The sequence below is a fragment of the Salvelinus namaycush genome, chromosome 16, assembly GCF_016432855.1.
Source record: "Salvelinus namaycush isolate Seneca chromosome 16, SaNama_1.0, whole genome shotgun sequence".
In the NCBI taxonomy this organism is placed as follows: Eukaryota; Metazoa; Chordata; class Actinopteri; order Salmoniformes; family Salmonidae; genus Salvelinus; species Salvelinus namaycush.
The window spans coordinates 1693382-1706681 of NC_052322.1; the positions used below are offsets into that span (position 1 = coordinate 1693382).

Genomic DNA, 13300 nt, shown 5'->3' on the forward strand with positions numbered 1-13300 from the left:
AGGTGCATGACAGCCCGCTTGGAGTTTAAAGACTCTGACCATGAGAAACAAGATTCTCTGGTTTGATGAAACCAAGATTGAACTCTTTGGCCTGAATGACAAGCGTCACGTCTGGAGGAAACCTGGCATCATCCCTACTGTGAATCATGGTGGCGGCAGCAGCATCATGCTGTGGGTATGTTTTTCAGCGGCAGGGACTGGGAGACTAGTCAGGGTCGAGGGAAAGATGAATGGAGCAAAGTACAGAGATCCTTGATGAAAACATGCTCCAGAGCACTCAGGACCTCAGACTGGGGTCAAGGTTCATCTTCCAACAGGACAACGACCCTAAGCACACAGCCAGGACAAAGCAGGAGTGGCTTCGGGACATTGTCCTTGAGTGGCCCAGCCAGAGCCCGAACTTGAACCCGATCGAACATCTCTGGAGAGACCTGAAAATAGCTGTGCAGCAACGCTCCCCATCCAACCTGACAGAGCTTGAGAGGATCTGCAAAGAATAATGGCAGAAACTCCCCAAATACAGGTGTACCAAGCTTGTAGCGTCCTACCCAAGAAGACTCAAGGCTGTAATCACTGCCAAAGGTGCTTCAACAAAGTACTAAGTAAAGGGTCTGAGTACCTCTCCTTTTTAATAAATTAGCAAACATTTCTAAAAAAGTTGTTTTGCTTTGTCATTATGGTGAATTGTGTGTAGATTGAGGGGGGGGGGGAAACTTTTTAATCCATTTTAGAATAAGGCTGTAACGTAACAAAATGTGGAAAAGTCAAGGGGTCTGAATACTTTCCGAAGGCACTGTACATGTATTTGTTATTTAAATACATATTTTCTGTGTTAGTATTTTCTTATGTGGCCCGAATCAACTACTTCTATTGAAAGTATTTTCAAATGTCCTATAAATAGCCTACTATTTTCAAATACTTATTTCAAATACTATTTTCAAAACCCTTGTTAAATGTATGGGAGTGTATTTTCAAATACATGCCAATACTGTCCAAGTGTATTTCCAAATGCATTCCAATATTCAACTACTTGTCTTTTCAAATATAACATCACAATACTTACTTGTGAAAGTAATTGATATATTTGAAATAGTATTTGAACCATGGTCTGACACACACACATGCACTGCTGCTGGACAATGTTTTTCAACAACCAAAGCATTAGCCTGATTATTTAGCCACTGAGCAGATGTCTAATCAACCAGACAAATTCTAGTTAACGCTGACGTTTTAAAAGGTGGGTCAGCCGACGATGATGACGACAGATTGAATGATTTGTATCACCTTCCTTAGTGTTCAACCCGTTTCACGTTGTAATCGGGCAACTCCCATAATTCACCACCAGTGTATAGCAACCAGACTGAAAATCACGTAAGCACAAGCCCATTAACCCTTCATCTCTCCCTCAGGGTGGTGATCATGAGTTCCATCCTGGAGAACATGTGTGCTGACGTGTTCCAGCAGACAGGCCTGGCCCTGCGGCCGCCCATGGAGGGCCAGGAGCCCATCCCCTACCGCAACCTGCTCTCGGCCAAGGAGCCCATCCACGAGGCCCTCCGCAAGCAATTCCGCTCGGTGCTGTGGAAGGGCTGGGTGGACAGTGGCGCGCTACACCTCTTTGAGAGCCTGCTGCACACAGGAGGGGTGTTCTGGTTCACCAACAACCTGGTCAAGGTTAGTGAATGTTATGAGATGGGGTGGGGGTAAAGGGGCGGTTGACCTATACAACAGTGGAGTTACTGTACTTTGGTCTTTTGGAAACCTTGCAAGGTGACAATGGGCTACGATTTCTTTTGATGTGTTTTCACGCCTACAAGATTCATCAAAGATATAGTACTAGTTAAACATTTTTATGCTTAATGTCTTCTAGCACAATATGAATTAGACATCTTTTTTTTTTTCTACTTTGACAAAAGTATAAAGTAATTCCCTGGTAATCAAATGGCCTATTAGCAAGCATAGCTAAACTAGTTTTGACTAATGCAGATGCACTTAATTCTCAAATCAAATGGAGAGAACAAGGATGCAAACTAGTCACCTGTAAAAGGAATTTTGATTCCTGTTTATTAACCAATTCAATTAAAACACTGCCCATAAATAAGAATTTGTAAGATAATTATCTGCATAAAATGGACAGATACCAGTCTTAAAATCAATCAATCAATAGCGTTTATTCTCGAGAGTACTGAATCATAGTACAATTTACATCAGGTTATATAATAAAAATGATGTCATAGGTTTTGATGTCCAACCTCCTCTCGGATACAATGGCAATACAGTTCGAGTTCTCATTACTGTCTGCCACCTGTTAAACTATCTACAACCAACCCAAGGTCTTTCCCCTCCCTGGGTAGAGACATCATTCTAGCCTGTCTGAAGATAAACCCATTCTTTCTAACAAGGAACACATAACATTCAACATTTATGAGTTATAATTCTAAGTCAAATGTATACATATTTTAGTCATTAAACACAAAAATCCCGTAACATCACCTTTCTGCAAAATTTGCCGTTTTGAATCCAAAATAGGTGACCTACGTGATTCATGTAGATCCGATGAGAAGTTGGGGGGGGGGGGCTTTGGATCACTACTGGCTGTAAGTGAACGAGTGATGCACGTTGGGAGCAATACTGGCTGTATCCAAGATTCAGCCAATCGTTCACATAACAGAATGCAGCACGTGACTGAAGAGAGAAGAGACAGCCATTTTGCTAGTTACAGCATCAGCGCACGCTCTGGAAAGACAGCGGAGAGTGGCAATCTGCCTTTTCAGTTACAGCAGCGCGTCCCCTGAATGACAATGAAGAGGTAACGTTACGTGAGAAGCCTGACCACAGAGACGGGGGTGACAAGGTGATGAAGCGTACTTCATGAGCTATAACCGAAAACTGGCATTTGGAAAGTTTGAGGTGAGGGAGAAAGTGTGGTGGAAGAAGTATTGTTAGTATTAAGTATCTTGCTAGCTGGATCGAATTCCATTAGCTAGCCAGAGAAATGTTGAGCAACATTAGCCAGCTTAACGGATTTAAATAATTGAGTTTACGGTGTGGAAATTAGCTGGCTAATAAAGTCAGACAGCTAATGTTAACGGTAGCTAAAGTTACAACATCAGATGAGCTAATGTTGAGTCAGCGGCTCATCTTCTATCTGGCTCTCGTTCTTCAGCTGGAAGAAATAATGCAGGTCCGTGCTCATCTGGAGCATGTTGCCACTCATCAGGTTGATGATAGACAGGCAGCTCTCCCAGAAGATGTCCCTGGAGCTCTCCACCAGGAAGGGTCTGAGTGGGGAGGTCTCGTTGCCCAAGTAGGAGCAGGTCAGGTAGAGGCAGGTGATCACCATGGCCTGCAGCTGGTGCTCGGTGACTGCCCCGGAGGAGACCACCTTCCGGCAAAGCATGTAGACAAACACCACGTTGGCTGGGGTGAGGAAGCTCTGATTACCCCAATCGTGGTGGAGCAGGAGCGGGTCCACGCTCTGCAGCCACAGCCCTAGGTCGTTAGGGACAGGAAGTGCAGCAGCTCGCCGGTGAAGGCCTGGACCATCACCCTCTTGGGCGCGTCAGGGGGGCCTTCTTGTCCGGCTAGGAGGCGTTGTCAGAGCTCTTGACGAGGTCTGGGGTGCTCTGGTCCTGGGTGTGGGTGTACAGGTTGGTGCGGGATTGAGACTTCCCCAGGTTCTCATTGTTGAGGTGGGTCACACTGTTCTGGTTGTTCCCGTTAGGCTGCGCCGCCTTGGAGCCCTTCTTTCGCTTTATGTTGATGAGCAAGTGATCCTTCAGGTTCTTCTCTCTGGCGTTCTTGCTGTTCTGAACTGTTGTCGTTGCCCAACGTTGCGGGCCCATCTCCAGCCGCCTTCTGATAGCTGGGCGAGAGAGAATACACATTTCCCATGGTGACTGGGTAGTGATCAGGAGACCTTTCGAGTAGGTTCTCTCTTGGAACTTAGCTCTCATCATAAGCGTCAATAATGCCTGTGGGAAACTAAATGGTACATTTTTGCAAAATGAAATGTATAGCCAGACTACATTTTCCCACATTCAACAGCATTGTGCATTGACAATAGGTTTGTGTGTTTATTGATTTGATTTTAAGATGTCTTGGTTGTGATTTTTCATTTTACTTACTGATTTCAAGTCGATGTAAAAAATCCAAAGATGTATCAGTCGTTTCTTTGTTGATTTTAAAAGACAGACGGGTTGTTTTTCTTTCTCTGTAAGCATTGAGTTTAAGGCTTATTGTTGTGTACATCAACTGCTGTCCAGGGTTCTGAAATCGAGCGTCCCGTCGTGATAAAGGAGCATGGGATAGCGTTGCTGTGAAAGATGAAGCCGATGTTCGCTATGATAAAAACCTTTTAACGTCATGTCGCACTGTCTGAAAATAATACTTTTTGTACGCCATGTGTTCTTGCTTTATTTTGCTATGTTCCTGTCTTGGTTAACTAAATGACTTTTGGGTGGCTGCCAGTGCTAGCAAGCCTATAGCGTTGCATTTGTCGACAGCGTATTTTATTTCACCTTTATTTAACCAGGTAGGCTAGTTGAGAACAACTACGAATAAAATGTTGCCCCCACTTTCTAAACCCAGTGGCGCAACTTCGCGAGACTTCTGGGAACGCATGCGAAGCAGACTCGTCCAACCAGGCCTGGGTTTGGAAAGTCAATGGGGAAGTGAAACATTTTCCTTGGATGTTAATTTTCTCAGTCTAAATGCAAAACCTAGATTCGAGCCAATGTCTTAATTAGCTGAAATTGTTATTGTTACTTTCACAAGGTTGTAACTGACACGTTTTCATCAAAAACAGCTTTATATCGAAGGGGTGCCTTGATTTAATGCCCTGCACATGCACAGTTTCGCGCGACAGACAGTTATACCTGATGACGTTTTTCTGCGCATGCGCTTAGCTAGCTAACGTGGCCATGACATCGCCTACATGCGTGATCGAGGATTTCTATTGGTGAAGCAGTTTCTGTGTATCTTCATACTGGACTATAATTGGTTTGCTGAATTTGGAACTGTGTCAGATAATAATCGCTCTATTTGAAGTGGGGAAAATGGCAAACAGTTGTAGTGCGTCAGGCCAGAGGGATAAATGCGCGCTACCAAAGTACATTTGCCTTTTCATGTGAAATGCAACATGAGAGAAAGAAAATGACAATCACTTTGTGGTCACTAAAACCGCCAAAAAGATGCAGCCTTATTGTAAACAAAGCCACCTGCTTTCTAAAGCCGCAGTTGCTCAATCTCAAATAACTACATTTCAATGTGTTTTCGTTTAAAAAACTATTTGTAATGTGATGGTATATCCTTGCATGTAACAAAACTCACATGGATATTTTTTTAATTTAGACCAAACTTTTACATTAAAAAAAACGGCACTTTTCCCCCAAATCTGACTACTCAACTTGAATATTCAAAAATCACTTATGTGAGCATTTACTCTAACTGTATAGGGCAGGGGTACTCAACTACTATTTGAGAAGGTCCGGTCACAGGCATTTCCTAGGTGGGAAAGGTCCGGATGGATAATGTAATTTATCGGCGTAATAACAAACCCCCACCTCGCAACCCATGTGACCCCAAACTGTTCACACCCCTCTTGTTGGCGGAGAGAATTCTGCTGTTAAAGCTAATTTCCCACAATTCTACACATTTCGCATGGGGCAGAGATTTGTTTTGCTATTTTTTTAAAGATAATTTTCTGCAATTATGTACATTCTTCCATGTCTTATGTGTGTTTATATGATACCAGGGGTCGAAGCCCGACCGAGTCCAGATCCAGTCCGCCAGTTGAGTATGGAGGGTATAGGGTGTGTATCAATCCATTCCTAATTTCTGTGTGTGATTCAGGAGCTGCTGAAGGAGACTCGCCAGGAGTGGGCCAACCGGGTGGTGGAACTGCTCTACAGCATCTTCTGCCTGGACACCCAGCAGATCACTCTCACCCTGCTGGGCCACATCCTGCCCAACCTGCTCACAGACTCAGCCCACTGGCACAGCCTGGCAGACCCGCCCGGCAAGGCCTTGGCCAAGTAAGACAGTCCTCCTAGTGTAGTCTCTCTGGTTCTCCGTGACTATGTGATGTCTGTGCCATGTGCTAGCTAAGTCATAGGGACTGTATATTGCTAGCTACCTGGCTTAATAGGTGACTGAAGGGGCCAGTTTCCAGAACACTGATTTTAAGCCTAGTCAAAAAAATCACTTTCAATTGAGATTCCCCATTGAGCATGCTTTTTAGACCTCATGAGCTGTCCTAACCACTTAAGTGTTACCACCAGGTAACTTGTTAATTATAAAGGGCAGTGATTTAAGTGGTTCCTGCGCCACACGCAATTTGCTTTGGAGTTGTTGAATGACTATTGATATTTCTATATGATCAATCCATAAATTGGGTCTCCCGAGTGGCGCAGCGGTCTAAGGCACTGCATCCCAGTGCAAGAGGCGTCACTACAGTCCCTGATTCGAATCCAGGCAGTATCGCATCCGGCTGTGATTGGGAGTCCCATAGGGCGGTGCATAATTGGCCCAGCGTCGTCCGGGTTTGGCCGTCATTGTAAATAAGAATTTGTTCTTATCTGACTTGCCGAGATAAAGGTTAAATAGACCTACATTCAGAGCTTTTGACAATAATTTCACGAGGTGCCTATATAGACTTATAACCACTAGGCTAATAAATAACCTACATCTTAGTTTTTCAAAAAGATGCCTAAATTGGCCATGCCAATAAATTAAGCAATTGAAGGCATCTAGGGCCTATGTTAACGTTGATTGTGTTTGATGAAAATGATCGACCTTTCAAACGTTTTATGCAACATTCGTGACTTGACGCCTACTGTGCCAAAGCAATTTAGTTGTTAAACGGGAATGACGACTGTATATAACAGTGATGTTAGAAAAATTCTGCTTTTAACAACCATCAGAATTGGTTAGAAAACGGTTATGCATGCTAATATATTAGGCAACAAGGGGAAAATTCTATCAAATGTTTCACCATTGCAACATTTTAATGTACAGTCACATTCACCGTGGTTGTCTGAAGCATGCTGTAAGAGTTCACAGCTGGCGATGCCTCATCGCGATTGGTTATTCCCCATGTGCAACAATGTCAATGAGCGTCATCACCGTCCTTTGTGGTACCTGTTGTGCTTACCAGCTGAGAAACTTTTATGAATTGATTTTACTCCTGGCTCAGTTTGTCTGAGCAGTGGCTTAAAAAGGTCCATTGCAGCTGTTTTTATCTCAATGTCAAATAATTTCTGGGTAAAAGTTAACATGGCAGATAATGGACCCTAACATATATTTATGTTGTTGGTGCTGTATATTAACTAATACAGTACATGGGTTCTAACTTGAAGTATTTGTTTGTTTATAATTGTACAATTTATGCTCCCGAATGAGGGGGGGGCGGAAACTGACTGCCAGAAAGCCCTGAACGCAAGATCGTAATATCTGACTCACACAGTCGAGGAACATATTGCCTGTATAGCCTACTGTACATTGTAAACTGTAAGTGCCTCTTTAACTTTTCTAGTATGGAAAACGTCTGTCAGGATTTTTCTACAATATTCACAACACATTGACATAATCTTTCTAGAATATAAATTAAATCAATTACATGTGGAAATAAGTACTTGAGTGAACATTAGCAAGCCAGCAGCAGATAAAACACAGTCAATTCTCTCCTCCCTCTCTCCCCGGTTTTAGCTTGTGGCTATCACCATCTAGCTGGCTAGATTTAGCATATTTAATAGCCCATACCAGTAACAAACTTAGCTATGTTATTGACATATGATAGTACACAAACAAAATCAAGCTCACTTCGCCAGCTAGAAGGAAATAGCCATAAATTAATTCAGAAATGGCAGAAGAGGATTGCTAACTATAGCAAGCTAATTGACAACATTGATCCCAAAATAAATAAACTTCACCATTGTGCAAAATATACAATGCACCCCTCCAAAGAAAGCATGGCTATGGAGCTTGTGGTTCTTAATTTCTTTACTATCAAATGAGAGACAAACTTATCACACAAGTCAGCGTTATACTTAAACTAAATCTTTAATCACTTATTAATAAGGGAGCAGGTCAATACAACACACATATATATATATTATATATATATGTGAATCGATTGAGTGCTCTACGATAATGATGGCTGGTCGACGAATCACGCTCTGGTGATTCGTTGAGAGCCCCGAGACACAAGTACAAAGGTATTTTATAGCCAAGATGCACCCCTTTCAACCTACATGACGAACAACAGATGTATAGAATGGGTCACAAGGTTAAGATTTGTATGACAGATACTTATAATTCAGGTATCTTTCATTGTACAGACCAGGGTCTGGCCCTGGGGTCATCTCTCCCAGGTACCATATAGAACAAACATTAACTCATGCTCTGGAATGTGATATCTCTAGGTTGTATCACCCAAAAGACATTGTAAATCTCCTGTCAGTGTTATCTCCCAGAGGCCCATCCTCAGTAGAAAACACACACAATAGTTATAAGAATCCTCTATTCTGTTGCATAAAACAACCATTTGATGCAATTAAAGTATTATAACATAATCTTGCAATTTTTCACCATAAGCTTCTCTGAAATGCCACCAGATCTGTTATCGGATCCATGGCCGAAGTCTGGCATTTCAGTTGAGCCCACACTCGGTGGGCTGTATATAAAACTTCTCCTGGGCCACAGAACGGCTGAATTACATGGAAACCTGCCTAGTTACCTCCATCGTGGCCAAAACGACTCTTTCCCATTGTACACGCCTATCTATAGTATGACAGCATCAGCAGTTAGCCACCAACAGTTAGCAGTCATGTTTACATTTTAATCTGTGTTATTTAGATGGATGACATGAGCTAAATGCGCTGTAGCTAGCTAAAGTTAGCATAGAGATAGCAAGCTAGCCCTTTCATTGACCCGGTTCACTTCCATGCTCACTGAAGCCCATGATAATGCTCGGTCTCTGCTGGTGCTTCTGGCTGTTTGAGATGCCTCATTCTCACATGTATCGTGCTTTTTAATACGTTTTTTCATTCATTGTGTGATGCTGTCGGCGGGGTGTTGGCTTGTTTCCGAAGTTGGAAGATCTCAAACCCAACTTTTAGAACATCTTTATGGTATATTTTACAAGTGATTGTAATTTGAGAATGTTTTCTTGCGGTGCTCTAAGTTACTATTATATGTGTTTCTGGCATTGAGAAATGGGTGCTACACTTCCTTTTAAGTACCTTACTATGATTGTTTTAAATTAAAATGGTCGAAAAGTAACAAAGCAAGAATTTAGATATGACTATATGGGAGTGGTCTGAGTGAGCAAGGGAACTGAACTAGCTGTTATTGGCAGAGGTTTGGAACTCTCTTTCTTATTGGCTTATTATCTGATTTACCGCCTGGTGATGTCACCAAAATAGGTAAATTTAATCCCATCAAAACTGGCGCAAATTTCGGGCGGTCTTTTCATACTGCTTTTACACTAAAAGGGCATTATCCAGATTTTTCAGTTATCTAGTATGGAATACTGTATAAAAAAACACAGGAAAATCACACTTTTGACTGAATTAAAACCTACTCTGAGCGGGGAGTTTTTGTTATGGTCTTAAAACAGGTTTTAACAGTATTCCTAGGACCTTTTCTGAGATGCTTTGTGGATACGGCCCCAGGACTAGGCTTAATCTTTGCCTGTGAAGCATGCCCTAGTTATGTATCTTCCCTGTACAGTATACATGTAATGAATTATTGAATACATCTTTTCCTGAATCTTATTTTAACAAATATATTCCTCATCTCTGCATCTTTACTGTTGGTTTTGGCAGTGTTCCATTGTCGACAGTCTTGTCCTCTTGTTCTCCAGGCTGTCTGTATGGTGTGCTCTCAGTTCCTTCTCCACTCACCACAAAGGCCAGGCCTCAGCTCGACAACGCAAGAGGCAACGGGAGGATATCGAGGTAACAACACAGACCAAAAATCAAATCGCAATTTATTTAAAGTTACATTTAATGAAGTTACAACACACTTTATGCGCACACAAACTATATTGTCATGTTTCCTCAGTGCTATGGGTAATGTAGTCTGACATGCCTCTTGTTAACCCCAGGACTACAGTAGCTTGTTCCCTCTGGACGACACGCAACCCTCCAAGCTCATGCGTCTGCTCAGCTCCAACGAGGACGAGCCGGTGGTCCTTTCTAGTCCAGGTCAGTTTTCTGGTGTCGAAGAAAGTACATCAGCGGCAGGTTCAGTTGACAAACGTTGTTGAATGTTGTAAATAAAAATGTTATGAATAGAGCTGATATGGTTCCTTATTCTTGTCAGAGATGCATGTTTATTCCCAGCATAATATATCTCTGTCTGAAATGTTCCACAACGTTGTGCCTGCTGAATGCAGCCCTGCATATAACGATAATAGTTGATAGTATTATTGTTATATTCTGCTCACTGCAGGAGAGCGCAAGTTTCAAAAGTCTCTTTTTTCTCTCTCTTACGTGGCTTTTTACTGTGACGTTGTGAATATACGATCTTTTCATGTGACATCCCAATTGCCTCGGGATGAATGCCTTCACCCAGATTCTATGAAGGTTAAGACCGAGTAAGGTTTTGAACCCCCGTCAACAGCAAGTAGACACAAGTTCTCTCAAGCAAATGACAGGCAAACGCAAATGAGCTTGCGCCTGAGCCTTCCAAGCAGTGTAAGACTTTTGTGAAATACTGTCTTCGGGTCCTCACTTTGTCAGCAAGTTGACGCTTGCATGGCTCATGGTTCATCAAGGCTTTTGTAACATTGAAACAATTCATGTCACTAGGGTGATGGATGCATTAGTAAAAACACCAATAGTGTAATTAAACTAATTAGTGTCTGGTAGAAACCCAATGTGCAAAAAGGGGGTGTAGAGGGACATTTTGGGCAAACACACACTTTAACTGAAGTGGGATGTAATGTGTAGAGTAGTGGATGGAGAACAGTTATTTAGACATTTGTCTTCCTCTGCCATTTCCCTGAAATAGGAAGGAGTGTCCTTAAAGACTCATTTCACCAGTCCTTTTTACCCTTTGTCTCCTACACCAGGGCGGCAGGTAGCCTAGTGCTTAGATTATTGGGCCATAACCAAAAGGTTGCTGGATTGAATCCCCGAGCTGACAAAGTAAAAATCAGTCGTTCTGCTCCTGAACAAGGCAGTTAACCCACTGTTCCCCAGGCGCCGAAGACGAGGATGTCGATTTAATACAGCCCTTTACCTCTCTGATTCAGGGGCTTAAATGCTGAAGACACATTTCAGTTGAAGGCATTCAGTTGTACAACTGACTAGGTATCCCCATTTCCCCTCCCCCAGTCCTTCTTCCTTTCATTTCTGACACCGGTCCTTTTACACCCTCCTTTTCTGACTCCCGTCCTTTCCTTTTGAAATCCATTAAGGGAAGTGGACCAGTGCCAACTTAGAGCAGGAGGTTATGGATTTGAGACGTAAGGAGATAGTCTTTGAATAAGGAAGTTATCAGTGCAGTGACGTGTATTGATACATTGACACAACTTCCATATGGGGTCTTTAACCTTGGCTACCTATAACCCCCTACTCTCTTGACTTTGCTATTGAAGACCTTTTCCCCTTCTCCTTTCCTATTGATTGTCACTATAATGACCTTTGATCTTTACCGTGTCTCCTGTGGTTGTGTTAGGTGACCGGTCCATGTCCACCTCCCTGTCGGCCTCCCAGCTCCACACGGTCAACATGAGGGACCCTCTCAACCGCGTCCTAGGTTAGAACCACGCACCTGTCTTAAACCTTTAGCACCTCGCAGGCATCATGGTTTACCAGTATGGCTTACCAGGGCATGTTCTCTTACTAAGCAATTGATAGTTTTCCCCGCTTTTGATATTTTCATAATTTTAAATGTGCCTTTATGTAATGGTCATTTTACGATTTAATTCTAACTTCTGTTTAATTTTTTTTTTTTTATGCTTAATAAATCTGTCCCCTTGTCTCTAGTTGACCTCTCTCTTACATCTGCCATGCTCTTTTCCTCTGAAGCCAACCTCTTCCTGCTGATCTCATCCATCCTGGGCTCTAAGACGGCAGGGCCACACACCCAGTTCGTGCAGAGCTTCATGGAGGAGTGTGTGGAGTGTCTGGAGCAGGGCAGCCGCGGAAGCATTCTGCAGTTCATGCCTTTCACCATGGTTAGTAGTGAGAGGGAAGCTAGGGTTATCCGTGTGATGGCTGTTGGTGATGAACCACTTTGATAGTAATTGTGACCTCCAGCATGAGATGTTTACGGAATACAAGTTAGATTACTGCCATGATGGGTTTTAGTGGTGTTGAAGAATGTGGAGAATGCCACAGCTGTTCACGTGTGTGTCTCTGTCCCCAGGTCTCAGAGCTGGTGAAACTTCCCGCACTGGCCAAGCCCAAGGTGGTCTTGGGAATTACAGACTTGACTCTGCCCCTGGGGAGGAGGGTGGCAGCCAAGGCCATCTCAGCCTTATAGACCCCTAATGGTGTCCACTGCACGGGAACTCACCGCCGCCTTCTCCATGGATTCTATTCCACCAGTCACTCAGGGCCGAACCCAACTTCCACTTACATTATTGCTCCTCTAAACTTGGCCCCTGCTATCTTAGTTTCATCACCCTGGCATAGAAATGCCAGTTTCCGCATACTCCTGAGTTGGTGACCAAATAGTTCTGTTATTAAACCATGGTTGCATCCATCATTCATTCGAAGGTAGTTTGTCTTTCATTTTGATCTCTATGGTTGCTATATCAGTGTTTTACTCCTCTGGCATCCTATCGATACAATGTACATAATGTCTTTTTATAATAAAGAATCATGTAAAATGTAAGTACTTTTGTATGTTAATTTATGCTGATATTTTTCAGATTTCTATTATTTTCACGTAAACACAAAGTTGAATATAAGTTAATTGACCTTCAGCACTCGTAAGAGAGTAATAGGTTACCAGTATCATTGTTAGTGACGTCCTGCCTTGACTGGCTTTGAATTTTGTCATAAATATGGCTGGTGAATGTCACGATCACATGACATTGATATGTAATTCTCGAAATTAACACTGTTTTAGGGCACATTGTAGCAAAACATTTTATGTTTTTTTATGCCTATTGAACACGACCCAGCAACCATAATCCCACATTGCAGAAGATGCTTACTCACTGTGTTGAGTAATCCTGAAATTACTCTGTATATGATCAACTAAGCATCTATACACAAGGATTTTAAGGAACTAGTGCTTTTACTAGACACCCCCTGTCCTACTTTACCATTGCAAATACAAA

The 13300-nt window shown here is 42.6% G+C and overlaps 1 protein-coding gene across 2 annotated transcripts in view; it reads left to right on the forward strand.

The window, feature by feature from the left end:
* Nucleotides 1-12849, forward strand: part of LOC120060896 (mediator of RNA polymerase II transcription subunit 24) — a 30446-nt gene extending 17597 nt beyond the window's left edge. For both annotated transcript variants that reach the window (XM_039010318.1, XM_039010319.1), the window contains exons 20-26: nt 1410-1674; nt 5854-6035; nt 9866-9959; nt 10109-10208; nt 11686-11766; nt 12039-12187; nt 12379-12849. In XM_039010318.1, the coding sequence (XP_038866246.1) occupies nt 1410-1674; nt 5854-6035; nt 9866-9959; nt 10109-10208; nt 11686-11766; nt 12039-12187; nt 12379-12495 (988 nt within the window). In that variant the 3' untranslated portion in view covers nt 12496-12849. The remainder of the gene's footprint in view (nt 1-1409; nt 1675-5853; nt 6036-9865; nt 9960-10108; nt 10209-11685; nt 11767-12038; nt 12188-12378) is intronic.
* The last annotated feature ends 451 nt before the right edge of the window (nt 12850-13300 follow it).